Genomic DNA, 27880 nt, shown 5'->3' on the forward strand with positions numbered 1-27880 from the left:
CGTGGTTCTTTTGCTTGCGCAATGGCTCCATTGTTATCACAGTACAGTGTAATGGGATTTACAATGTCAGGCACCACACCAAGTTCAGTAATGAACTTCTTAATCCAAACCGCTTCATTTGCTGCTTCTGTAGCAGCGATATACTCTGACTCGATCGTAGAGAAAGCTACGGTTCCTTGCTTGGAACTCTTCCAGCTGACTGCACCCCCATTCAAGATAAACATGTATCCTGATTGGGATTTAAAATCGTTCTCATCTGTGAGATGACTGGCATCTGAAAATCCTTCTATTTTCAGATCCCCTTCTCCATACACTAGGAACATGTCTTTAGTCCTTCTCAAGTACTTAAGAATGTTCTTGATGGCATTCCAGTGCTCGTCTCCCGGATTACCTTGGTAACGACTCGTTATACTTAACGCGAATGCTACGTCAGGTCTAGTGCAAAGCATAGCATACATAATCAAACCGATTGCGCTGGCGTACGGGATTACAGCCATGCGCTTCTTATCATCTTCGGTTTTAGGACATTGATGATTGTTTAACTTTACTCCATGTACCATGGGTAAGTTACCTCGTTTCGATTCAAGCATGCTAAACCGCTTTAGCACCTTTTCGATGTATGTAGCCTGTGAAAGACCAAACAGTCTTCTTGATCTATCTCTGTAGATCTTTATACCAAGTATACAAGCTGCTTCACCAAGGTCTTTCATGGAGAAGTTACCTGATAACCATAATTTTACCGACTGTAGTAGAGCTATGTCATTTCCCATCAATAATATATCGTCCACAAATAATATCAGAAATGCAACTGAGCTCCCACTTGCTTTCTTGTAAATGCAAGCTTCTTCGCAATTTTGTTCGAAACCAAATTGTTTTATGGTTTCTTCAAAACGCTTGTTCCAGCTTCTTGATGCTTGCTTGAGTCCATAAATGGGTCTCTGAAGTTTGCAAACCTTGTTTGCATCCTTTGATATGAAACCTTCAGGTTGCATCATATATACATCCTCAAGCAGGTTTCCGTTTAGGAAAGCTGTTTTCACATCCATTTGCCAAATCTCGTAATCGTAGTGAGCGGCAATAGCGAGCATTATTCTGATTGATTTAGACATAGCCACAGGAGAGAAAGTTTCGTCATAATCAATTCCTTGTTTCTGACGATATCCTTTCGCTACTAACCTAGCTTTGTAGGTGCTAACCTTTCCACCCATGTCAGTCTTCTTTTTGAAGATCCACCTGCACCCAATGGGTTTTATCCCTTCGAGTGGATCAACCAAAGTCCACACTTGGTTGGTGTACATGGAATCCATCTCAGAATCCATGGCTTCGAGCCATGCTTTAGAATCTGGACTGTTAAGAGCCTCTTCGTAGTTTTCGGGTTCGTCGTCTAACACGGGAACCTCATCATCATTTCCTACTAGAAAACCATATCTAATTGGGAGTTCACGAACTCTTTGTGATCTACGAATGGGTGGCACTTGAGTCTCATCTAATGTGACTGCTTCGGGTTCCTCAACCGCTTCTGTTGTTTCAGTCGGTGTTTCTAATCATGCTTCCCTTTTCTTTTTCTTCAAGAAACTCTTTCTCTAAGAAGGTTGCGTGCTTGGATACTATTACTTTCTGATCATCCGGATGATAGAAGTAATATCCCACAGTTTCCTTAGGGTATCCAATGAAAAAACACTTATCAGATTTAGAATCTAGTTTGTCTGACGCTATGCGTTTGACAAATGCTGAACAACCCTACACTCTCATGAATGAGAATGTGGGTTTCCTACCAACGAACAATTCATATGGTGTGGAACTATCGGATTTAGTTGGTACTCGATTTAGGGTGAAGAGGGCAGTTTCTAAGGCATAGCCCCAGAATGTCTTTGGAAGTAATGCTATGCTCATCATGGATCATAACATATCTAGTAAGGTACGGTTCCTCCTCTCGGATACACCATTGTGTTGTGGTGTATAGGGAGGTGTCCATTGTGAGCATATCCCACATTCAGTTAGATAATTCAGAAAATCATCTGAAAGATATTCGCCACCTCGATCGGATTGAAGTATCTTTATTTTCTTTCCTAATTGATTTTCTACTTCATTTTTGAAGCATTTGAATTTCTCCAAAACTTCGGACTTGTGCTTCATCAAGTAGATATAACCATATCGGGTATGGTCGTCTATGAAGCTTATGAAGTATCTGAATCCTCCTCTTGTTTGGACTGACATAGGACCGCATACATCGGAATGTATTAATCCTAGAGTGTCTGATACACGCTTACCTTTATTGCTAAAGGGTGTCTTTGTCATTTTACCTTTTAAACATGCTTCGCATGTTTCCAATGATTCAGGATCAATTGAATTTATAAGTCCATCTTGATGTAGCTTAAGCATGCGTCTTTTGTTTATATGGCCTAAACGACAATGCCACAAGTAAGTTGAATTATCTAGTTTATGTCTTTTGGTATCAATTACGAAAACAGAAATTTTGTCATCTAGCACATATATCCCATTTTGTGATATTCCTGAAAAATAGAAAATCCCATCTCTATAAAAATCGCAATGTTTGTCTTTTATTGAAATATGAAAACCGTCGTCAACAAGACGGCTAATAGAAATAATGTTACGAGACATTTCTGGAACATACAAACGGTTCCCTAATTCCATTACAAGCCTAGAGGGCAAACTCAAAGCATAATCTCCAATGGCGAGGGCGGCAACTCTTGCTCCATTTCCTACTCGCAAGTTTATGCTTCCTTTCTTCAATTCCTTAGTCTGATTTAGTTCCTACATATTTGTACAAATATGAGATCCACATCCGGTATCAAGTACCCAAGATTCAGACTGTGAAACTGTATTTATTTCAATATAAAACATACCAGATGTTGAAGCACCGCCCTTTCCCTTCTTGAGGGAGGCTAGGTACTCCTTGCAGTTCCTTCTCCAATGCCCGTCTTTACCACAGAAGTGGCACTCTCCTTTGGGCTTCTTCACTTCCTTTCCCTTAGCTCTAGTGGGCATGGCTCCCTTGCCTTTCTTAGGATGTTTAGGATTGGGAAAATTCTCCTTCCTCTTGTTTGATCCCTCTATGACAAGAGCCGGTATTGCCTTGTCTTTCTTCATATTGGGCTCAACTGACTTGAGCATATTTGCAAGCTCTTCAAGAGAGGTTTGCAAGTCATTCATCTGGTAGTTCATGATGAACTGTGAATAACTCTCTGGGAGGGATTGAAGAATTAAGTTTATGCTTAGTTCGTTATCCATCGCGAATCCAATACTAGAAAGCTTGGTAATATAGCCAATCATCTTGACACAATGTGTCATCACAGATGTGCCCACTTGCATCCTGCAACGATATAGCAACTTGGATATCTCGTAGCGTTTGCACCTAGTCTGTTTCCCAAACAGCTCCTTTAGGTGCATGATGATGGAATAGGCATCCATTTCCTCATGTTGCCTTTGCAATTCCGGTGTCATCGATGCAAGTATGATGCATCCCGCATGATCGTCATCAGCTTTGTGCTTCTGGTAAGCATCAATTTCTTCGATGGGAGCATCATCAGCTGGGATAGGGGGTATCATTGTATCAAGTACATACCCTATCTTATCGAACTTCAAAATGATTTTGAGGTTACGAAACCAGTCGGTGAAGTTTGAACCGTTCAACTTGTTATCGGTAAGAATGTTTTGCAGATTGGTTTTAGTCATGATTTTAAGAGTTTTTTAATTTAACCTGAGAGTGAGAAAGAGTAAACGTATGTTATTCATTTGCTTTAAAATACATCAATCTAAAATTATAGGCCTTTTGTTTATTTTAGATTGCTCCCACTATTTTGCCAAATTAATAGCCCTCCATATTAATTCGAAGAATTTCGCAAATCCTTTAGTGAGCTAGGATCCTAACTCCTGAGATTTCACCTTGAGTTTGCTCAACAAGCTAGTCTCATTTGTTAGGTAGATTCATGTAATCAATCACATCTTTGATGTGATTCCTAGGTTATTGGGTTACTAACCACATTAGTAACTAATATGCTATTCACATTAATCCCAACCACATTGCCCATTAGTTTATGACAACATGAGTTTGCTCATCCAATTATCATAATCTAATTTAAGTATTACCCCATATTCATGAAAAGATGATTTTCGATAATTCAGGTGTTACCATAAGAACCCGAGCTTGAGTTTGCTCAACAACCCAAAGGCCCCCAGTACTGCCGGCTGAATTATTATATTAGGGAGGGGCAACCGATTTTAATAACTTGCTTATTTACTTAACTTTTAATTAGTGAGGGATTTTTATTTCAAGTCTCATAATCTAACTTAGTCTTGATTTGCTTTAGCATACATCAGACACATACATTGGTGTTATGGACATATTATCTAAATTATTCCGTCGAGCCAGAGACGGAATAAAAGGCCAAACCTAGGGAAATACTAACTATTACATATTTCTCTTTAGGTCCTCCGTCTTCTCCATGGCGCCTCGAAATTACATATTAATTTCTATACTACTAAAGAAAACTTCAATTAACTTGAAGGGAATTAGATGAGAGGAGAAATTACAATAGATAGTAGAAAGGCAGGACTCGCAGGCCCTATTTCAAAAATACCAAAAGACTAAAAGAGGGTCCAAATATGTCCATAACTCCAAACATGCATAGACTCAATTAAATAAATTTAATTGGTTGATTACATAAGTACTTTATGTAATATTTAGGTTAATCACATTAACACATCAAATTAACTTTCATCCAATTTTAATTCTAACAGTTTCGTATCTTCTATATTAACCTTTTAGATTAATACAACTATACAAAACTTTAATTATGCATGTCCCAATTATTTTGATTTAATTCATTTAATACTTTTGATTTACAAATAGGTAAAACAAACTTTTAAATAAATTTTTCATTCGATAATCAAAACATAAAACTATTAATTTCTGAAACATATATATATATATATATATACAAATATATTTAAATCTCAATTTTATTTAAAAAAACAATTTTAAAAATAAAATAGAGGTCCTCTCGTGTCGGGCCCGCAAAAAGGGGCCCGAGACTCACGGCGTCGCCGCCGTTTGGCAGCAGCGCCCAGCCGCCCACGGTTGCTGCCGCGAGGCAGCGACCGCGATCAGCAGTTCGGGTTGCTGCCTCGCGGCGCAACCCGGACTGCTGTCCATTTTTTTTATTATAATTATATATATGAGTTCTAAAACGGTTTTAAAACGATTTTTAGAAAATAAGTAAACCTATTATAGATTTTCCGTTTTATCTTTAGAATCAATAAAACTAACTTTTATCAATCTAACTATAAAACTAATAGATTTTGTTATAATGATTATCAATCAAAATTATTAGGAACATATGCATAAACTATTTTAATTAATAATTAATTAAAACTTATTTATCTTTAGAACTAATTAATCAAAACAGTTTTGTTAATTAACCTAACTATATATATTTATTCAATCTGATTGAAAAACCTTTTAATTTTCATATATGAAATAACGGATTTAACGCAGGCTCTGATACCACTGATTGAATTTAAGGTTAATGTATGGCAGTGGAAATATAAAATTTTAACTTTTTTCCATTAACCCAAGATCCGTTAATCGTTATTTCATATAAAGAGGGATAGAAGGAAATACCTTTTGATGAACTATCTACCGTTGCAAGCGAAGTGCCCTCAACTCTTACTCCGAGTTCACGAGCACAAAACAAACACAACCCAAAATCAAGTTAGATATCAATCGTATAAAAGCAATCAAGAATAGATTGCCTCTAATCAATCAACACAAGATCAAGGAATAAAAGAAAGAGATGAAAATCAATTGAACGGAAGGAAGCGGTAGACAATCTCGTCCTCAAACTTGTGGGTCGAAGTTCTCTCTCTCTCTCTGGCTAGGGTTGGCCGAAATTTACATAGGAGGGGGGTATAAATACTTTCTTGTATCTAAACCCTAGTTAGATAGAATTAGGTTACTGAATAAGAATTTAATTCGGAATATAATTCTTATTTATTATCTATTAATATATCTAAATATAAAGATAATAATAATAACCTTATAGGATAATAATAGGAGTAATTTTAATCTCATTAAACCTCCTAACTTATTTATCCTTTTATTAATTTAATTCACAATCATAATCTAATTAGAATTGTTAAAATCAAATTAAATTATTTATGTATTTTCATACATAAAATCGCCCCCTCTCTCTACTGGGGCCTTAGTGGACTCAGTTGGGCTTCTATCAATTAATTAACATCTGTTTCTTTTTTGGGCTCCAAGTCTTATGTGTGACCAATTAGGTTCTTATTGCTTCTAGCCGTATGCAACTATTAAATTAATTTTTACAGAATTATATTTAATCTTTGCATAACGGAATGAGTATGCGAAATATGATTAGAAAATCCGAAACATTCCCCCAGATCTATAAGAAGACAGGTTGATTCTGTCGTTGACCTTTCCGTATTAGTTACAGTATAATTCGATCCTTTATCAACTACATCCTTGAACTGAATCTTGTGACTATGGATAATGTCAAGTCACATATAGCGAGATGTTCATTTTACTTGTACAGGCCGAGTCAACTCCAATTAGATAGGTTAAGTGAAATTTGTATTTCAAGTCTTAAGCTATCACTTTGTAAGGATTTAGAGTCGAGTCTTCCACAAGCGATCCTTGGACGTATCTCCCATTTATCGGGAGTGACAAATGCTCAATCCAATATATAATTATCCTGCAATTACTTCATGTGATACCCAACGTCTGCCGTTCACACCCCAGAGTCATCTCTGTTATGGATCGTGTTACAACAGGATCAAAGCATCACATTCCGTAATCCAGAATCACTAATTAACATTCATTTGAGTCTGAGGATTACTTATACCTATTAATACCAATGAGATGAACAGGTGACAAGGATGAATCTACCCATCTTGTTATCTCAAGTCGGGTCCCCAATCCTAATGAACTCCTTTTCATTGGATCCACGTAACTGTCCAGATATTTGTATATATGAAGCTTGTGAGATCAGCTTTCTGTCTCGACAGAAGACATTGTTACATGTAAGTCTCAGCAGTGATATGTCAATCCTAAACATATTACTTGAATTGGGGTGGTTTTAAGTTTATTAGTTTATTATAAAGTTTTGTCTCAATTCATGCTTGTATGAACACTTTATAATCACTTTAAACAATCTTATGGATTTCCTTTTATTAGACTTTATTTAGTTCTTAAAAGGGATTGCCTTTATATAGTTATGAAACCATATCTCATTAAAACAAATGATATAAAGAACACTTCGTTTACATTAAGTTTGTATCCTAGAACAATTGTCTATAGGACACTAAACCCCAACAATTGTGCAATCCCGACCTTTTGAAATCGAAAGCTTTATTCAAAACAAAACTTAAGGGTTTCAGTACTAAGTTGGCAACCTAGTTTCAACCAATTGTAAAACTGAGAGCTAGCATTATTATTTCTAGGGATAAAACAAAGGGTGTACACCCCACACTATTTCAAACTTATTCACAATCAGAAATTGGTGTGCACCTCACACTTAGTCAAAAATCAGTTCCGACCCCAAATTTACATCAAAAAATAAAAATTTACCGCAGCACATGTAAACCAAAGCAAAGCTCCCATCACACCAATCAGCACCAAACATATATATTAACATCCTATACTACTCAAGTCCCCTCCCCCACTTATAACATGCATCATCTCGATGTAAAAAGAGAAACCATTAAGAATCTAAGGTCAGCAGTAGCATAAAAGAAAAGAGTAAGAGTTACTGCCCCGTGGAGGATGGTGGCCAGAAGCTGCGGGTTGTGGTGAAGGGGTTTGACCTACCGTCGGGTAGGAATGAGAGAGGGAGTGGCGGCTTGAGGGATAAAATTAGGGACTTCTTTTTTTTTATACCTGTAAAATCAAAACCAAGAGATTTAAGTCATTTGGGGAAGATGATGGTAAAATTGGTTATTCCATATGAATTGAATAAATAAATAAATAAAAACAAAGACTCAATATAAATGACAGATGCTGGTCCTGGGCAAGACCAACATTGGGTTGCCTCCCATTAGCGCCGCTAGTTAGCGTCTTTGGCTAGACGGAATCGAGCTTCAAGGCTAATCTCCAGGAACTTGTATCTCCATAACTTCACCACTTTCAATCGGGATATTCTCATAAAATGGCGTGAGACGATGGCCATTTACTTTCTGCACTTTCCCGTTCTCCAAACGCTGAATTTCCACTTTCTTAGTCTTCAATTTGTGAATCCTCGAACTCTCACAAGCTTCATTCCTTAGTTCCTCAAGTTCTTGTCCTTTCAACTTCTTGAGTTTTCCTGCTTCATCAATATTCATGTTACACTGCTCAACTGTCGGTGTTTCCTGCACATCTTCTCCAATCTCCACTTCTTTCTCCTCTATTTTGCTGCTCACATCTAAGCTTTCTTCAATTACTACTTGCATCCTGTCTTCCCTATATGCTTCAAAAACTTGATGAGTTATTGGTTCAATAACATCTATGCCACAAACAGAAGACACTTAATTAGGAATTTTCATGGCCTTATAAACATCAAATTGAACAATTTTACCATCAAACTCCATAGTCATTGTTCCTTTGTGAACATCGATTTTTGTCCGAGCAGTTGTTAGGAATGGTCTACCTAACAAGATTTCCGATGAATTTGAAGAGTGATCTTCATCTTCCATGTCTACGACATAGAAATTAGCTGGGAAAATTAAACCATTAACCTGCACAAGAACATCTTCCAACAAACCTTCAGGATAAACTATAGATCGGTTAGCGAGTTGGATTACTACTCGTGTTTGCTCTAAAGGACCAGCATTTAAAGATGAATAAATTGATTTAGGCATGACATTAATTGATGCTCCTAGATCACACATTGATCTCTTAATACTAGTACTCCCAATTTGACAAGAAATAGCAAACATACCTCTATCCTTACATTTTTGGGGCATTTTCTTTTGGAGTACAGCAGACACATTCTCACCCATGGTAATCTTTTCATACCCAATTTTTTTGATCTTGTTAGCACACAATTCTTTAAGGAATTTAGCATATCGAGGGATTTGTCTAATAACATTAAGCAATGGAATATTCACCTCAACCTTACGAAATACCTCAAAGATGTCTTTCTCTTTTTTTTCCTTCTTTAATTTGGCTAAACGTTGAGGGAAAGGGACATTAATTATAAAAGGCATGTCTTGCTCTTCGGATGACTTACCAGCTGAACCTTTTGTAGCTAAACCTGCCGTTTATTTTTCGAATACCTCCTCTTTGCTTGCAGATTTCTCTGACACAGTCTGTTCTGATTCGGAAGTAGGCTTAGTCTTGGGGCAAGACTAATTCTTTTCTGTTGCAAAGTGAGATTGCACTCACATTCTGTCTCCGATTCGCCTCAGTTTGTGAAGGTAACTTCCCCTGGGACTGTATTGCACTCAGAGTGGTCGCTATCTGACTCATTTGCTTCTCTAGATTTTGGAAGTTGGCTTGAAAATTGGCATTGACCTTGCCTTGTTCTTCTTGGAATTTTAGCAGGTTAGACATAACAAATTGATCATTGGAATTTGACATCATACCTGAATTTGGATCCATTTGAACATATCTATATTGTTGAGGTCTTTGTTGATATTGTTGGGGATATTCGGTTGAAGCACATTATTTTGCTGCTTGTAGCTGAGGTATGGATCATACTTATATGGAGGTTGCCCTTGATATCCAAAGACGGCATTGATCTGCTCCGGTGTACCTTCGTGCAATGCGGGACATTCATCTGAGGCATGTCCGATAACTGAGCATATCCCGCATGTTTTCACTTGAGCTACCTTCCCTACAACCAAATTTTGTACAAGAGATGTCAAAGTATTTAATTTTTCTTCAATGGAAGAAGTACCTACCTCATACGCTTTTCGTGGAGCATCTTGTTGTTTCCCAAATTGTTGGGAAGTTGCTGCCATGCTTTGGATCAATTCTTTAGCAGCAGATGGCGTTTTATCAATGAGGCTTCCCCCACTTGCAGCATCTACCATTTTTCTTTCCATTCCTAACATTCCCTCATAAAAATATTGAATAAGAGAATGTTCAGTTATCCCATGTTGGGGACAGCTTGCACATAGCCTTTTGAACCTCTCCCAATAGTCATGGAGTGTCTCAATATCTTTTTGCCTTATTCCACTAATCTCCCTACGAATCATTGCTGCTCGAGAAGCTGGAAAATACTTTTCTAGGAATGCGTGTGCCATACCCATCCATGTTGTGATGGATCCAGATGGTAGGTTGAGAACCCAGTCTTTAGCCGCATCCTACAAAGAAAAGGGAAAAGCTCTTAATTTCACTTGTTCCTCAGTTATTCCTTATGGACTCATACCTGAGCAGACTGCATGAAATTCTTTGAGATGATTATGTGGATTTTCGCTTTCCATTCTATGAAACTTAGGCAAATAATGAATCAGTCCCGATTTAAGTTCAAAAGCCGCATCTAGGACTGGGTATGTGACACATAAGGGCTGCTGATCAGCCTGAGGCACATGAAGCTGTCTTAAGGTTCTGTTTGCCATCGTTTCTGCTTCAGACGACTCGCTTTCCTCGCTGGAAATTTCCTCTTCTTCACTAGAACTTGAAGTTTCAGCACCTTGTAATTTCTGCAACCTCACTTCTTTACGAAGTTTTCTTGCTGTTTTTTCTATTTCTGAATTAAAAAGAAGTTGCTCTGAAGTTTCAGACCTGGTCATATATGGAATTAAATCAAGTTAAATTAATCCCCGGCAACGGCGCCAAAATTTGATGGTTGTCGAATCCACCAAAGATAATTATAACTTCACTTAGCCGAAAACAGATTGTAAAAGAGCAAGTAAAGGTCGTACCCAAAGGATTAATACTGATCTAATCACAAATATAACCAAGCAATTAACAAAAAGTAAATAGGGGGGGATTGAAATTGTTGATTAATGAATAAATAAATTTGCAAAATCGAAATGAAATTAAATTGGTGATTCTTATATGATGGAATTTCGATCAAGGGAAATTCACATGCTGAACAATTATTTCCATATTGATCATTGAAAGTGAGATGATATCATAATTGACATGATCTGGATTGGTTATAGTCGTTCCTTATTCATTCCCGACCTAATCCTTCCTTAATTATAAAGCAATCCTAGAGCACCTAAAGATAAGCCCCTATTCGGCCAGACAGTTCTAGCTTAGCGCTTAGAATTTAATCTGTCGAAAGCATTAGGGATTCGAAGGACCCAATCTAAGTTAACCAAATTCTTAACGATTCCGATTTAAACCAAGTTACATGCTTATGCGCTTGAACATAGTTAGGATTTCAGATGATTACAAATCCTATAGCCTAACGTTGTTTCAATGAATGAAAAAGCCGAAGCCCGACCGAACTGTAACCTAAACTTTCATTGAAGGTCTGATTTCATAGATCGATAAATATGTAAACAGATCACATAAAATTAGATTACTGAAATTAAGAACAACAATCTCACAATTAGAAATAATGCTAGCCTTTGATTAATCCCTTAATCGATAAAGTGTTTGGCTACACATAGTCATGAATTCGACTATAGTAACCATTAAAGATAAAAATAAATAAAGCTAACTAAGAACCCCAAAAGAGAAAAAAACCTAAGAGAAGAAGTTTTGTTCTGCATCTATTTATAGAGAAAACCTCATCCTAAAAGTTAGGTAACCAAATAATATCTATCTAAATCAACACCTCTTTTACAAATTTCAAATCCATGATTTTCTACCTTCTTTTTCGAGTTGGAAAAGGTCCTGGTCAATTTGAACATCAGCAGATTCGGAGGTCCTTAGTCTTGGGCAAGACTAACTCCATTTTCGCTTCAGCTCCTTTAATTCAGCACCAAATTCCTTTCTGGTCCAAAGTTTCTTCAATTAAGTCCAATTCTGCTCCTTTTAATCATTTGAGTCCTGTGGAGGCAAATCAAACCAAAACAAGTAATAATACCCAAAATAACACCAAATTAATTAAATAACCTAGCACTAAAGTGGACATTTGAATGTTGAATTGGAGACTTATCACATATCTATAACTACAGGGAGAAAATCAGGACTGAGGGCTTTGAGGGTCGGGATGTAATCGGTCAGTTTTATCGGCTTGCTATAGATAAGGAATTCATACATTGGACGCAAGCGGTGCCGGGCAGCAATGTTGTGACTCACTTATTTATGGCACATCCTACATCGATCACACTGTTCCGATCTTATTACTTGTTTGTTGGTATGGATTCAACATAGAGTAAATTACATAAATGGTACCTGAATCATACATCTATTTACATTTTGGTACCTGAATTACATTTTGTCCCAATAATATACCTTAAGTAACGGTAACCAGATAATTTAATACTTTTAACCGGTCACTGACCAGTCAACGCGAATTTGACCACTTTTAATTAATATTTGGATCCACCTAACTCTCTTTTTATTACTTTAAACCAGTTTCTTACATTCACTCTCTCTTCTATTTTTCCCTCTCCCTTTCTCTCTCTTTTTCTTTAACCATATAGCACAGAAAAAAAAACGCAGCACTCTTTTGTTTTTCATTCTCTCTTAACCCTCTTTCTCATTGATCAAGCAAAACCCAAAAGAAGAAAATAAAAAAAAATTAACTCAGATAAAAACACAAAACAAAATCATAAGGGAATCCAAAAAACCCAAAAATAACTATTTTTATTTAGTTACAGATAGCCATTAACTTTCTCTCTCCAAATTTTTCTGCACCTTCATTCCCTCTCTTCCATTCCTTTGATTTTCTTTAGCTCTTCAAAAAAATTTCTCAAAATCCATCAAAATTTAATATGGTATAATATAATTAACTCCCTCATCTGATCTAATCATCACTCATTCTTCAATTAAAGTCCATTTAAAAAAAGAATGTCAACATAATATATTGTGAGTGTTCTTCTTCCATTTCTTATCAATCAACCAAGCTTCCTTTTTCATTGCCCTATGGAGTTCTTAGAGGGAGAAATAGGAGAGAGAGACAGAAAGAGAGAGAAACAAGTTCATAGAGAGAGATGAAAATTCAGATACCCAAATCTTGATCCAGGAAATCCAGATTTAGGTATTTTTCCAAATTAAAAAAAAAGGCTTATGGGGTGATGAAGGAGGTGGGCGCAGAAAGAAGATGAAGGAGGTTATAATGTGGCTGTCTTGTGGTTTTGCGCAGATGAAGGAGGTGGATTTGAAACGTTTATGATTTTGGAAGAAAAAGCCATAGCTGTATTTGAGAAAGACAACGAGAGAGACGTGGAGAGAGATAGATTAAAAGGAGAGAGAGTAATTCTTCTCAATATTTTATTAATAATTATGAAACAAATAGTCAAACACAGTCAAACATATAGGTAAATTCGAATTAACTGGTTATTGCCTGTTAAAACAATTAAATTGTCCAGTCATTCATAATTAGAGTATATTTTTGAGACAAAATGTAATTCAAGTACCAAAGTGTGAATAGAGGTATGGTTCAGGTATTATTGGTGTAATTTACTCATTCAACATATAAAACAAACAAGTATAAGATGCCATTCTTTGAGATAATTGGAATGACGCCTTCAAACAAAAACTTCTTGATCGCCTATGCAATCATGAAAGATGAAACTGAGGGAAGTTATATGTGGGTGTTACAAAAATTGAAGCTTTTGCTCCAACCTGATGTGCATCCGACAGCCATTGCTACGGACCGGGAGTTAGGACTGATGAGACCGGTTCGTGAGGTATTTCCTCATAGTCATCAATTATTGTGCACATGACATATTAATAAAGATGTGGAGGATAGAGTAGGCAAGTTGTGTGGAATGAAGAGTTTTGGTGAAATTTTTAAGAATTCCAAATGGAAACGTATAATTGAAGCCCCGACAGTAGCCGAATATAAGGCGGCAGTGGTAGCCATGAAGAATACTACTACCAACTGGCCTCATGTGATAGAGTACATGGAGACCACATGGCTAGTGCATAAAGAGAGGTTTTGTCGAGCATGGACGAACAAGGTGTTGCACTTAGGAAACACCATAACCTGTCGAGTGGAGAGTTCACATGCACAGTTGAAATAGTGGTTGAATTCATCTACTGGTGCACTTGATACAGTGTGGGCGAAGGTGCACAAGGACATTGAGGCTCAGTTCGAGGCGATCAAGTAAGACATTTATTCTGTTATTTAATTTAATCTTTTAAATTGTAATACATTAGTTTTGTTATCATTTACTGTATATAATCAGATACTCACTCGAGGACTCGAGAAGAAGAACTGCGTCGGCTCACTGTCAACAACCTTTCAAGTATCTCAACTTACACGTTTCACATTACTGCTTGCGTGTACTGAATGATGAGCTCAAGCGTATGCGCGGATTGAGTATGGATGTGGTAAGTGAATGCGGATGCATGTTGCCCATGACTCATGGCATTCCATGTGCATATGAGCTTAAAACGTATATTGACACAAATGAATCGGTCCGTACTGACCGCATCCATCCTTTTTGGAGATCTCTTGCGTTTGAAGGGTTGAGTGACATACCAGTTACTGCTCCAGTATATGCTGATGGGTCTGAGGATCACCAGTTTTTTCACTCTTTTATGGAAAAGGTTGAAAAATTAGATCCTTCAATGGTGCGTAGCATATCGATGATGATTCATGATCAGATAAACCCGGAACAAAGTGGCTTTAAAGAACCTGAGGTCAAAAACACTGTTAGGGGTAGACCAAAGGGGAATTCATCAACGAAACGAAATCCGAGTGCATGGGAGTACAGTCAGGCACCACGAGGTCGAGCACGGTCCTCAGGTTCGAGGAGTAGTCATAGTCGAGGCCGATCCTCATCCTCATCTGTGCATAACAACGAGATGCCGGGTATATTTTATTTTAGTAATATATATGTTGAAGTTAAAGTAAATATATTTTTTTTTGATGAATTTCATATATTAATATTTTTAGCCGGATTTGATGCGGATATCGCCGGTTACCACCATTTACATCGGGTTCAAGGTCTCATCGTACCATTTATTACTGGATACCATGATGTTGTAGCAGATGGTAACTGTGGATTTCGTGTTTTAGCCGATGCTATCACCTATAACCAGGAGGAGTGGAAGCTGATGAGAGTGCTCATAGAGAATGAGATGCGGGCAAACCGTGATCTATATGCGCCAGTGTATGGGAACGGATTCGATGCTGTCCTCACGCGTATTAAATGGGCAGGAGCGGGGTGTAGTGAGTCCCACTGGATGGCGAGTCCGGATGACTTATATGCTGCTGCATCTGTTTTGAATGCAGTAATATTCCTTTTTACTACATCACAGTTAGGATGTTGCACTATACTGTCGATGCGTTCGGACGATGGAAGACCACCAGAGCGAGAGATTGTGATTTGTCATTTGGGGAGTTATCATCACTACATACGTCTTTATTTAAGTCCTGCATTTTCAGTGCCTCCCATTGCCACCCAATGGCGTATATTTCATGATCCGAGTGTTCGTCACTTGGATAATCTATACGCTAAAAGGAGAGCGGCTTGGACTAGATTATATTAGTTTTATGTGTTGTAATTAATAATATTTATTCATGAACTTATATTATTGTTACTGATTTTAGTTAAAATTGTATGGTATTTTTAGGTTTTAAGTACAATTGCGTAGTTCGGGTTTAACGACCTATTTACGGGTTTAACGGCCTATTTACGAGATTAATAAGCTATTTTTTTGCCAATCCGTCACGCGGGCGTGTGGCTATCACACCTCACCGCAAGGTCGAGCATGTGGCTATCACGCCTCACCGTGTGGTCGGGCGTGATAGCCAAACGCCCGATCTTGCGGTGAGGCGTTTGGCTATCACGCCCGACCACGCGGTGAGACGTGATAGCCACACGCCCGACCACGCGGTTAGGCATGATAGCCACACGCCTGCATGACGGATTGGCAAAAAAAAATAGCGTTTTCCTCCCCAAAACCCATGAAATGGCATATTCGTCCTTTCACGGGGCTAGGGGTGGGAATTTGGGGCTGGGTTTAACAACACCCTTTATTTATTCAGATGTAGACTTGTCCATGGGCCCGGATACCCGCCCGGCCCGCACAGACCCGTGTCCCTTGGACCGAGCTTGGACAATAAAAATTGTTCATAGGTCCAAGTCCGCTAAAACCCACCTATTTTTTGGACGGGCTTGATATTAATAAAAATAACACGGCCCGGTCCAGCCTGGTCCGTCTATTAATATTAATTAATAAATGTATATATTTATATATTAAATATTTATTTTTTATAATTAATAATTTTATATTTATATTTAGGTGAGTTTATACGGGTTGGGCTTGGGATTTGATTTTTAAGCCCGAGCCCAGCCCGATCCGAGCCCGCCTAAATTAATAGTGGACTGGGCTAGGCTTGGACCGAGCATTTTTATCTAAAAGCCCGACAGACCCGACCCGAGTCTGGCCCAGCCCGACCCATGGACAGATCAGATGTATACAAATAAATCTTAACATTTACAAATTTTTAAATCACAGATATAATATTGTAAATTGACTAAAACATATTGTTATTTGGGTAATTAATTTATTAGTCCTTATATTTGACAAAACACACTGTTTAGTCCCTGTATTTTTCAAAACCACATGGTAAGGTCCCTAACCTTTTTCTCGGTGAACTGTTTAGTCATTCTGTCTGTTTGTTAGACTTTTTACCGTTTATAACTTTGGAAATGACTAAATTGTCCTTTACTATTTACCTTCAAACTTCATAAGAGAAAATCCAATTTAAAAGAATAAGCTATTTATATGGAGAACAAGAAAAAGAAATGAATTTAAGAAGAAAATCAAGAAGAACACTCAAAGTTGATTTCAGATGCATTAGAGTTTAAAGGAAAGGAAAATAAAGGAAACGAAGAATACAAATCCAAATTGACTAACATAATTTTCATGAGAGTCTAACAGCAGGGACTAAACAGTTTACCGAAAAAAACGTTAGAAACTTTACCGTGTGTAAACAGTATGTTTTGTCAAAATATAGGGACTAATAAATTAATTACCCTTATTATTTTGATAAATATTTTTACATTATCGTTTTTTTTTTCTAAAAAAAATGTTAAGAAAAAAAGAATTTAAAAAACTTGTTTCATGAATTTGAAAAAAATGCACGTGGAGAAAAAAAAACTGAACCTGACGAACTTTGTGAAAACAAATGACACGAAATACGAAGACGAAAGTCTAAGATTCGATTCTGTTCAACCGCGATCTCCTTGCCGGCGATATGATCGGGTCAAGAATCGACAACGATGTCTGTTAACGGAAACCCTAGATTTCATCTACATTGTCCCATTCAACAGCCATGGACTTATTCACTTGGAATTGGAAAAAGTTTCTGCCTCTTCTCCTCTTCCCCTTCCTCTTCCTCTTCGAAGAATGGGTTTCTATTCCTTCCTGCACCTTCGTACCCAGAAGCGCTGTCTCCAATCAAGGCTACGACGTCGTCGTCGGCGAGAACTCGGAGGAAGATTTGAGGGTCATGATGGTCGCCAATTTGTTGCTCTTAGGGTCCGAATCTGGCTTTTTTAATCAATATTTTAGAGACTATTACATGTCAAAATTCTTCAGGGTAATCCTCTCTTTTCCCTGGTTAATGTTTGACTAATTGCTTATTAGAGTGATAACTAGAAATGGAACATCAAGAGTTCCAATTCTTTTTAATTTCGTATTGAAATTAGACTGGTTTTGCTCCGAGTTTAACCTAATCTACTACATGAAGCAGAAATCATTTCACAGTCTGAAGCCTGATATGCTGTTAATACTCGGAGATGTTTCTGCTAAAGGATTTGAGATGACAAAGAGTAAATGGGGTGCTATGCTTCATCAGTTTCATAACATTTTAGGACCTTTTATAGATCTTCCTCTTCATGTTGTTCTTGGCGATAGGGATGTTGGGGAATGCAGTAAGCTTGATGCAAGATCGGTTCAATGGATAGCTAGGGGCTTTCCTGGATTGGATTCTGCTGGTTGTGGTGCCTTTGGAATTAGTAATGTTAGCTTTGTCTCTCTTAATGCTGTTGCATTGCTTTGTGGTAATAATAAGCTGCGGTTTAGTGTTGAAAGGGCAATAGAGACAGAGAGTATAGATGTTCAATTGGAAACAGAAGCTACATCAATGGATGATTATGGAAATTTGGGAGAAGTGCCTCTTAGGTGGAGAGCCAATGAAGTGTCATATGGTTCTGGACCTGTTCTTTTACTTCATTTTCCTTTGCATAAGACAGCAAAAGATAGCTGTACAGAATTTGAGAAGGCTCCCAGCTCTTTTCTACATGGCTCAAATGCACTAAAAAACAGGTATGTACGTTTCGTAACTTTACCATTGATGTTTTACAGCAATGTCTTTGGGGATTGTATTTTTATGGAACTTCTATGTGCTTTTAAGTTGATTTGTACGCTTTTCAGTTAGATGGGGAGAATACATCGTAGTTATTCATAGTCGTGCCTCAGTCGCAAAAGGCTTTAGGCTCTAGGTATGTGGCTTGAAAAGCCAAAAGGCAGACTCTTTTCAAGAGGCACACTATTTTGTGAGCCTACCACCTTGTTGGAGGTGCGTCTAGGCACAATTTTATAAGCAAAACAGTTCTTCCCCCCCTAGGATTCCAAGTTAAAAAGAGGCTGCTTCAATCTTAACCCTTCCTATCTATATCATCTAGGGTTGAAGAAAGTGCTTATCATACTAGAGTAGGAAAAAAAAAATCATGAATACCTCTACTTCAAGGGCTACAAGTGCTAGGCCTAGGCCAAAGGAGAAGGCTAAAACAGTATCTTCTGGTGTTCGAGAAAGAACTCCTACAGTTCTTAGAGATGGGGAGGAAGAAGAATCTTGTGTTGTAGATAAGTACCTTGAAGATGGAGAGGATGAGATTGAGAACCTTGAAGATGAATTTGATGTTGGAGATGATGATAGTGGTGGTGATGATTTTGATGAGTAATAAATATGGACTATGAAGACTATAGTCATGATGAAAAGCAGTGAGTAGACTATTAGTTAATTAACTTAGGATTTGGTTGCACTTTGGTCTTTAGGCTTTGAATCTGTTAATATGAATTATGATTATACTAATAATTATGGTTAATTTGGAATTTATTTCATGAATTTATGATTAAGATTATGGATAATTAGATTTGATTTAGTGTTTGACTATTTGTTGCATTTTAGAAATGTTCATTGTTGTTATTTATGGTTTTATGTATTATTTTTATTTAGTGTGGCTTGTGTCTCTCAGATGCGTGCCTGTGCCTGGCGCTTTGCACCTAAGCTCCATGACCCTGGTGCCTTAATGTGTCTTGCGCGCCTATAACTATGTTGATTTGTCTTGCCATTAATTTATAGTGTTCAATGAGCCTTTTTGTTTTAATATTTGTTGAATATATTTGGAGTGCTGGAAGTTCCATTTCTGAAGGTTTCTCATCCTCTCCTTCAGGGGATCGGTCGGTAGTGGACCCTATGATTTACTGGATACATTACCAGCTAATGCTACTGAATATATTTTTCAAGCTCTCAAACCAAGGTAATTCCAATTACATCCACATTTTTTTGTGTTTGCTTAATGCTTTCTTTTCTTATGTATATGTACATAGTTGTAATTTTTTAGATAAAGAAAATTATTTATGCATATGTGATCTGAATTTTCTTGTGGAGAACTGCGAAATGCCATGATTTATTTGGGGAGACTGAATATGTTGTTGGTGCTATCTATGTTTCCTTAACGAAGTATAGAAGACTATTGAATTTAAAATACTTATATTGTTGAGTGAATTTAGTGTTTCCTTGTATTTTCTCAGCAAAAAATGTGGATCGAACCCTTGATCTTTCATTTCAACATATCCGACTCCTGATTGTTTACTTTTAGTCACATTAAACCCATCATTCACAATTAACTGCATAACTCACTCCTCTCAAAATCGGGTCAAGTCATCTAAATCATGCGATAAATCTCCCTTTGTAATGACGGGTTCAGAGTTCTTTTTCTCTTCTTTGATGCATCTATTGCTACCACAAAATGGAAAAATGGTTTTGATTTTCGTAGTGGTCTCTCTGTCATTTTTGGTCGATTATAGGTTTTGTGTTTAGGCTTTTGGCTTTCGAGGATTCAATTTTCATCATATGGCTTGGTCCAAATGGAAAATTATTACATGATTTAGATGCTCTGACGTCATTTTGACAGGATTGAGTTACATAGTTAGCAAAAGTGTAAGCGAGAGAGGCTTAATATGACAAAAAAATAAATGATTAGGGATGTGTTAAGATGAAATATTAGGGGCTTAATCCACCAAAATCAGAATGACTGGGAGTCTCAATATGCTTTTTGATGACTGTAAGTGAATTAAGCTATTGAATTAGTGTTGGGTTCGTGTCGTGTATACAATTGTCACCTCTACCTGCGATGACTGTAAGTGAATTAAGCTCTTACCCTCTACCATTATTGTGCAGAATCATTTTCAGTGCACATACCCATTCATTTCATGACTATAATCACCCAGACGGGACGCGTGAGATCACTGTTCCGGCAATGTCATGGAGGGTGAGGGATGATCCTAGTTTTGTTCTTGCCACTTTTCACAGCAACGGAAAATCTGTAAGTGTCAGCTACTGTTCGCTCGCTAGAGAATCTCATGTATTAATAGTATATATTTGTTTTGTGATTTTGTTTTTGACAATTTCGCATGTGGAAAATATACCTCTTAGATGGTTAAGATGATTAGGGGAAAAAATACCCTTCCTTCTTCATTTGTTGTACATTATTAAAGTTTATATAAATTTAGCTGTCACAATGACAGATTTTTTCTCTATGATAAGTGGAATAACTCTTTGTATGATAGAGTTGGCAATTTCTAACATGATAACCCGATTTCGAACCCTGGACCAATTGGTCAAATTGGCTTTGATACCATGTCATGGAACCAATTGAACTAAAAGCTCGAGCTGATAGTTAAAGTCAACTTCAATAGTGATATTTAAAAATATAGGAGGATATAGTAATATCTTTAATTATTTGTCATTTTTAGATTAGCAGGTTAACTCTGACCCTCCGATATTTTGACCCAACGTCTATTTAACAAACCTCTAATCCGCTTATATTATGTTGGGTTTTGTGCATGTGTTCATAGGTCACGAGTAATTATACTATCTCTATTAATAATGGTATGTATAAATATATGAGAGGTTTGAGTTGTGTTAGTGAATGACAATTATAATTTTATTACTTCTATTTAGGTGACATGTAAAAACATGAAAGAATATAATAATAATAATAATATTAAATATTCGTGTTATTTTCATGGCGCATAATTTTTATTCTCAAGTTGAACTTCAAAGCTTTAATTCCATCGGACCGAGTTTTCATATATATATTATATGGATCCTTTTAGAAGTTCCTGCATAAATGAGGCTGTTCTGGCTAAAATTTGGGCAAATTTCACCAATGATCATTGAAATTTAGGATTTGTTTTACAGTTGTCATTGCACTTTATTTTCTTTTAATAAAATTGCTAAACTTCACATTTGATTTCAATAAAGTCGTTCTGGCTAATTTATGTACAAAAACCCACTAGAATATTGATGTGGTATAAAAGAAATTTGACTATATGCCAACTAAGTACTATGCTACATATGTCTTGACTTTTATGGCCGACTCATAGAAATGTGGCAGCCACTTGTGTATCACGTGGTACATCCTAAGACAAAAAAGTTTTAAAAAAGCACACCCTTATTCGATGTGACACATTTCTATGAGTCGGAATAACTTCATTGAAGAGTTTTTTATACACGGATTAATTTCGTTGAAATCAATTGTGAAGTTCAATGATTTTATTGGAGCAATGAAGTTCAACAGCCTTTGCAAAAAGTACACCAACCTTCAATGACGGTCGATCCAGCTAAAACGCATCAAACAGTTATTAATTTAACTTTTATTTCTCTCGACGAAAATGAGATTGGCTCATACGTTCCAGCTTCTAAAAAATTGGCAATCCATTTATGGAATCCAAATTAATCCTGGAACAGATTCTATTTCATAAGTTGATACATCTGCTATATTTGAAGAATCATCGTATCAAACCATAACATTAATTAGATACTCTTTGTCTCCAACAAGCAAGTATTGGGACCCTGCATCCATCACCATCAAACCATCTTCATTAGCCCTGCTGAGATGCTCACAAGGACTCAGCTTGTATTCAATTTCAGCATTCTCTCCTGCATTAAGTTTAACACTCTGAAATCCAACCAGCTTTTTCACAGGGTTCCTGTTTCCGACCTCTGGTTGCTTCACAAAAAGCAAAACTGGATGCTTCCCTGTCATATCTCCTTGGTTTTCAACTCTTACGGTGACTGCTAATTTGCTGTTTTCACACAGTTCCGATCCTATGTCGGATACTAGTCGGTATCCGATTTGGTTTGAGTGTCTATTGCTTGGATCAATTGATGATCTCAAGTAGACATTGTTTTGTTTTACAGATACAAACTGATAGGAGTAGCTGGTGTAACTTAGACCGTAACCGAATTCGAAAACCTTTTTGCCGTTGTAGAATCTGTAAGTACGGCCGGGATAGCCTGAAGAGATTTGAGGCCGCATTCTCATGTCTGTCATCGGTACCTTGGTGAATTCTTGTGGATACCAAGTGATTGGTAATCTTCCTCCTGAAGTTTATATCAGAATATTGTTTTATGTCTTATGATTCAATCAAATGGATGGATTGAATATATACTGTATTAGGCTAATAGTAGAGTAGAAGTTTACCCGGGTTGTGATCTCCGAAAATGATCTCTGCAAGTGCAATCCCTCCAGCTTCGCCTGGATAACCAGCCCATATTATGCTTCCAATTTTCTGATCGTATTTGGCAAACGATACGTCTACTGGCCCTCCGCAAAGAAGCACCAGAATTACAGGTTTCTTTGCTGCTCGTGCTACGCTGATTATCAGCTCCTGCTGCTTCCCTGGGAGCAACAAGTTGACACGATCTAGTTCTTCCCGTTCTTGAGTCTGATCAAGTCCCATGATTAACACCACTTGATCTGCATTTTTCGCTATTTGAACCGCTTGGTCAACAGTGGCTGATGGACATGCAACTGTACTGCAACCAGGATAGTATCTAGTGTTCTTAATATAACTCTGCAGTCCCTGCAATGGTGTAACAGTTTTGCACGGGGGACCTGCATAATTTCCGACGAGTGTCGATGAATTATCGGCATTAGGACCGATCACTGCAAGGGATGTCGTTTTCAATTTCGAAAGAGGGAGTAGCTGCTTGGAGTTCTTTAGCAGAACAATGCCATCTCGGGCTACTTCAAGAGCTAGATCCTGATGCTCTTTCGAACAAACTTGATCTGCACCGATGTTACCGTACGGTAATCTAGCTGGGTTGCCGTCGAATAATCCCAACCTCATCCTAATGGAGAAGAGGTTGTGAAGGGCTCTGTCTATTTCATCAACTGAAACTTTCTTCTTCTGCACTGCTGATTTCGTGTACCTCTTCAAATAGTCACCGCAGTTCACATCCATCCCTGCAAATGATCAAGCTCAGTATTCTTCCCCTCGAATCCAGAACAAGTAATATTACTTCTTCATACCTGCTTTAAGCACATCCGCAACTGCGTCTTCTGGTGTCTTAGCGTATCCTTGATTGTCGTAGATAATGGAGACTGCATCACAGTCGGATGTAATGTACCTGATTGAATTTCAATTTTAAACAGAATTCAACATCTTTTGCTAATAATCCAGTGGAAGAAATCCCTAAATTGTGAGTAACTAATGAATGCTTTGTTTTGAAGATTACCCATTGAAGCTCCATTTTCCCCTGGCTGTGTTAGATAGAAGATTGTAATCTGCACAATTTGGAACTCCATTAACTTGATTGTAAGCACACATTATTCCACTAGCTTTTCCTTCTTGTATGCAGCTTTGAAATGGAGGTTGGTAAGTATCAGCCAAGTCCTGCATTGTGACCTATAGACGAAGCCGAAATTTGTTAATTGCCCGTTCGGTTTTTCTTTTTTGTAGTTTCTCCTATTGTGTAGTTCAGTTGTGTTCACATGGATCTGATGACCACGTAAATTTGGTCATTCACTGTTAGATCTAGGCGGTAAATATAAGCCTTCGGATGTTTTGAATCTCCACCTTAGGATTTTAATCCGTCTAGATCTAACGGTGAATGACCAAATTTACGTGGTCATCAGAGTCATGTGAACACAACTGTTGTGTAGTTAGGATTGAGCTATGTTGCACGGAAACTCTAGCTGAAGTATCACGGCACTAAACTAGGTTAGAATCACTCGTATAATTAGACTTACTTTAGCATTGAAGATGAAACGATTGGTGCCGTTCCATTTATCCAAATCATAAGCAGTGAAATGCTTGCAGCAAGCAGAAGCTTGAAGCTGGTTCCCAAGTTTACCTCCTTGAAAAGAATCACCTTGAACTCCTCTAACAAAGGAGATTGCATATTTACCAGTAAGAAAAGGATCTTCACCAGGTGTTTCTTGCCCTCTTCCCCATCTTGGATCTCTAAATACATTAATGTTAGGTGCCCAAAATGTCATCCCTATTGCTTGTCCAGCATTGTATATTGCTCTCGCTTCAATCCCAGTTGCCTGCATCAAAAAATATATTTGTAAAGTCAGAGGATATTTTTGGGCCCGTTTGGTTCGTGGGCTTTTTATACATGAATATCATAATTAAGTACAAAATTACAATTAAGTCATATCATCAAACTTAATTCTTAATATGTCATTATTCTCTATATATTATGATTTTATATCATAATTTAAAAAATCTAGACTCCAATTTATAAATCATAAACCATAGAAAATATATTCTAAACTTCTAATTTATAAATTTCAATCCTTAAAATATTTTAAAAGTACTAATTTTACTAATTTGACATAATCTAAAATTATGATTTGATATAGTTGTAAATAGTTTTTGAAACATGAATTTCTATGTAATTTTCCCTTATTATTATTATTATTATTATTATTTACTATTTGTTTGCTGTCACGGTTTGTTATTTACTTTTTGGATTAACTCCTAACCAAACACTCTTTTAGTCCAGTCAATTTGCTATTTCTTTTGATAATTCAAGTTATTTCAAGTCGTCATTTGCATTGAAAAATTATACAAATTGAGAGCAGATAATGAGTTCTATCTTAGTTATTATTTTAAAATCTATTTGTTTATTTAGAGAGAACATTAATTGGGTAAAAATCTCTTCCGCCTAACTTCTAATGGTTATATTTTTCCTTAAAATAATTTTAACATATTCGTATTTTAATTCCGATCTTATCATAATATCTTTCCATCAGTTTTTACATATTTTTTCCTCCATTAAAAGCAATGTTTATTTAATCATACAATGTGAAATACCAATTGGACAAATAAGCTTTTAAAATGACAAAATTACCCTTCACTCAATTTTACAATGATAAATCATTTATTTTTTCAATTTTAAGTTTTTATTTTATTTAGTTTTTCACATAATCTTACCAATATATAATAATTGATTTATTAATTTTTATATAACTATAAAAAATTTAATTTAGCTACGTCACACTTGTTTCACAAAAAAACTAAATGAAAAATATTTTAAAATTTATAAAATTAGTAATAGAGCTATATAAACAGTAATAATAATAATCAATACTTCCTCCATTTCTTTTTATAAGGTCAATCTTTTTTATAGGTCATTCTAGCACGTTAATTTTTTTTTTCTAAATATAAGTCATTTTAGTTTTCCAAAAACTTTTTAATTTAGTTTTTTGGTCCAACCAATATAAATTGGTGATGTCTTCTATGTTTACTTTGTTTTTAACAAAGTAAGACTTACTTTGTTTTTTCCATCATTGGATGATGGTGGACTTTGACAAAGTAAGTTCATCCAATAGTAGAAAAAACAAAGTAGCATAGCCTCTACCTAAATTTCATTAATTTAAAACTATATTTTTTTTCAAATGAATTTGAAACTATATTAATTGCATTTCTTAATTTGTGCGAAATAACCTAAAAATGACTTATAAAAAGAATTTTTTAAGGCTAAAATGGAAAAAAAAACATGATTTATAAAATTATCCAGATTTATATTAATATGTAGTATGAGTTTGAAAATATTATATTAAATAATAATAAAAATAAGAATAAAAATTTAACAGAATAAATAATAAAATGTTTTTATACTAATAGATACAAATATAAAAATAATAATGTATATATTCAACGTAGAATTTTCTATAAATATATATTAAATAAGTTCAAAAGCTAAAAGTATAAATTTTTATTTATATAATTAATTAAGGGTGATTTTGTATTTTCATATTTAAAAATGTATGAAAAGATTAAATAGTTTAAAATAAAATTTAAAACGGACTCCTGGTATAATAAGTTTTTTTAACCAAAAAACATAGAGTAATAAATTATTTATCTCAATAAAATAAAATAAAACCGATGTAATAATGATAAAGTAGGATTAAAACAAAAGCAACAGATATAAAAATATTAATTTTGAAAATAAGATAAAGTTTTCCATTAATAAACATTAGCTTATAGAAGCTTACTTGACCAATGCGATACCAGAGATGTGAATCGAACGAAGCCGCAGAGAGAATAACTTGAGGGAAGCTAGTCGCAGATTTAATGGAGCCATTGAAATGGATGCCCATCCTTTCGCTGACACCACGGAGGAAAGCGACGCCGTGTAACGCTTCAGACCACCACCGGTAAGTCGGAATTCCGAGCCGGGGAATCGCCGGTACTGTATCGACCAGTTGGGAGATTTTCTCATCCAATGTGAGCCTTGAGACCAGATCTTTCACTCTTTGGGTTAAAGGAAGTGAAGTTTGGCAAAATTGGTATGATTTTGTCGATGGATTTGAAGAATCGCAGGAAAATGGAGGCTGAGGTTGAGTTGATTCTGCACAGATGAAAAAGAGGAGGAAGAAGAAGAAGAGGAGGAGGAAGAGGCTATGGAGGTTCATTTTATCTTTTTGTGATTGAAGAAAGTGAAAGAATATTAATCTAGTAGTTAAAAAAACTGCTCTTATACAAGTTGGGTGATTGGTCCATTTCTCCGGTGATTATCGTGTAATAACAGTATGTATATTTTTTTTTAATAATGACAAGTTTTATTAATTTAAATGATGAAAAAATATTGGTCGTGGACATGTTATTCACTTCGAACAGAAATAGAATTGACCTTTTTATTAGAGTATGAATAGCTGAATTTGTTAAATGCTTATTAAAGAAGATAGAGTACGGTTCTAAATCTTGTAATAAATGAATACAATCAGAAATAATGTCAACTAAATACGAAGGATCTTTTAAACCTATTTGAATTGCCTTGATTATTACGAGACAATCAGACTAAATTTGAATTTTCTCACTGGGACGATGCATCTTAGTCCAATTTAAAACTTTTTTGATAACCATAGTCTCGGCTAGCTGAGGACTGAGATTTCCTTGAAAATCTCTCATCTTAACTAGAATGCATTCTCCAGATTAATTACTTGATGATGTTATAAATGGAAAAAAAACTTTTGATGCGAAAATTGAAAAGAAAAGAAGAAACTTGTCAAAAGACAAGACAAAACCAAACTTGTCAGATAACAAGACACATATCCGTTGAACAACAACAGAGATGAAAGGACTTCAATGGCCGGCCCTGGGTCTAGATCTGGGGTGCAATGGCTTAGGGCCCAGGGCTGGAGGGGGTCCAAATGTTTTTTTTTTTTTTGCCTTATATGTATAAAAGTTAATTTTTTTTTATAATATAAATAGTGATAAAATCATATAAAATGGCTTATTTCT

At 36.2% G+C, this 27880-nt stretch overlaps 2 protein-coding genes across 2 annotated transcripts; one reads left to right on the forward strand and one right to left on the reverse strand.

The window, feature by feature from the left end:
* The first annotated feature begins 17203 nt into the window (after nucleotides 1-17203).
* LOC136234713 (uncharacterized) lies at nucleotides 17204-20875 on the forward strand. Its single transcript, XM_066024187.1, has 4 exons — nucleotides 17204-17648; nucleotides 17802-18376; nucleotides 19507-19593; nucleotides 20517-20875. The coding sequence occupies exons 1-4, from the start codon at nucleotides 17382-17384 to the stop codon at nucleotides 20782-20784; spliced, it is 1197 nt and encodes a 398-aa protein (XP_065880259.1). The 5' UTR covers nucleotides 17204-17381; the 3' UTR covers nucleotides 20785-20875.
* A 748-nt stretch (nucleotides 20876-21623) lies between these two features.
* On the reverse strand, nucleotides 21624-27061 carry LOC136201136 (probable beta-D-xylosidase 7). Its single transcript, XM_065991719.1, has 6 exons — nucleotides 26632-27061; nucleotides 24376-24675; nucleotides 23862-24031; nucleotides 23656-23753; nucleotides 22825-23589; nucleotides 21624-22724 (listed from the first exon to the last, which is right to left on the reverse strand). Exons 1-6 carry the CDS (start codon nucleotides 27049-27051, stop codon nucleotides 22138-22140), a joined length of 2340 nt encoding a protein of 779 aa, XP_065847791.1. The 5' UTR covers nucleotides 27052-27061; the 3' UTR covers nucleotides 21624-22137.
* Between the last annotated feature and the right edge of the window lie 819 nt (nucleotides 27062-27880).

Source organism: Euphorbia lathyris, chromosome 7 (genome assembly GCF_963576675.1).
Source record: "Euphorbia lathyris chromosome 7, ddEupLath1.1, whole genome shotgun sequence".
NCBI classification, from domain to species: domain Eukaryota; kingdom Viridiplantae; phylum Streptophyta; class Magnoliopsida; order Malpighiales; family Euphorbiaceae; genus Euphorbia; species Euphorbia lathyris.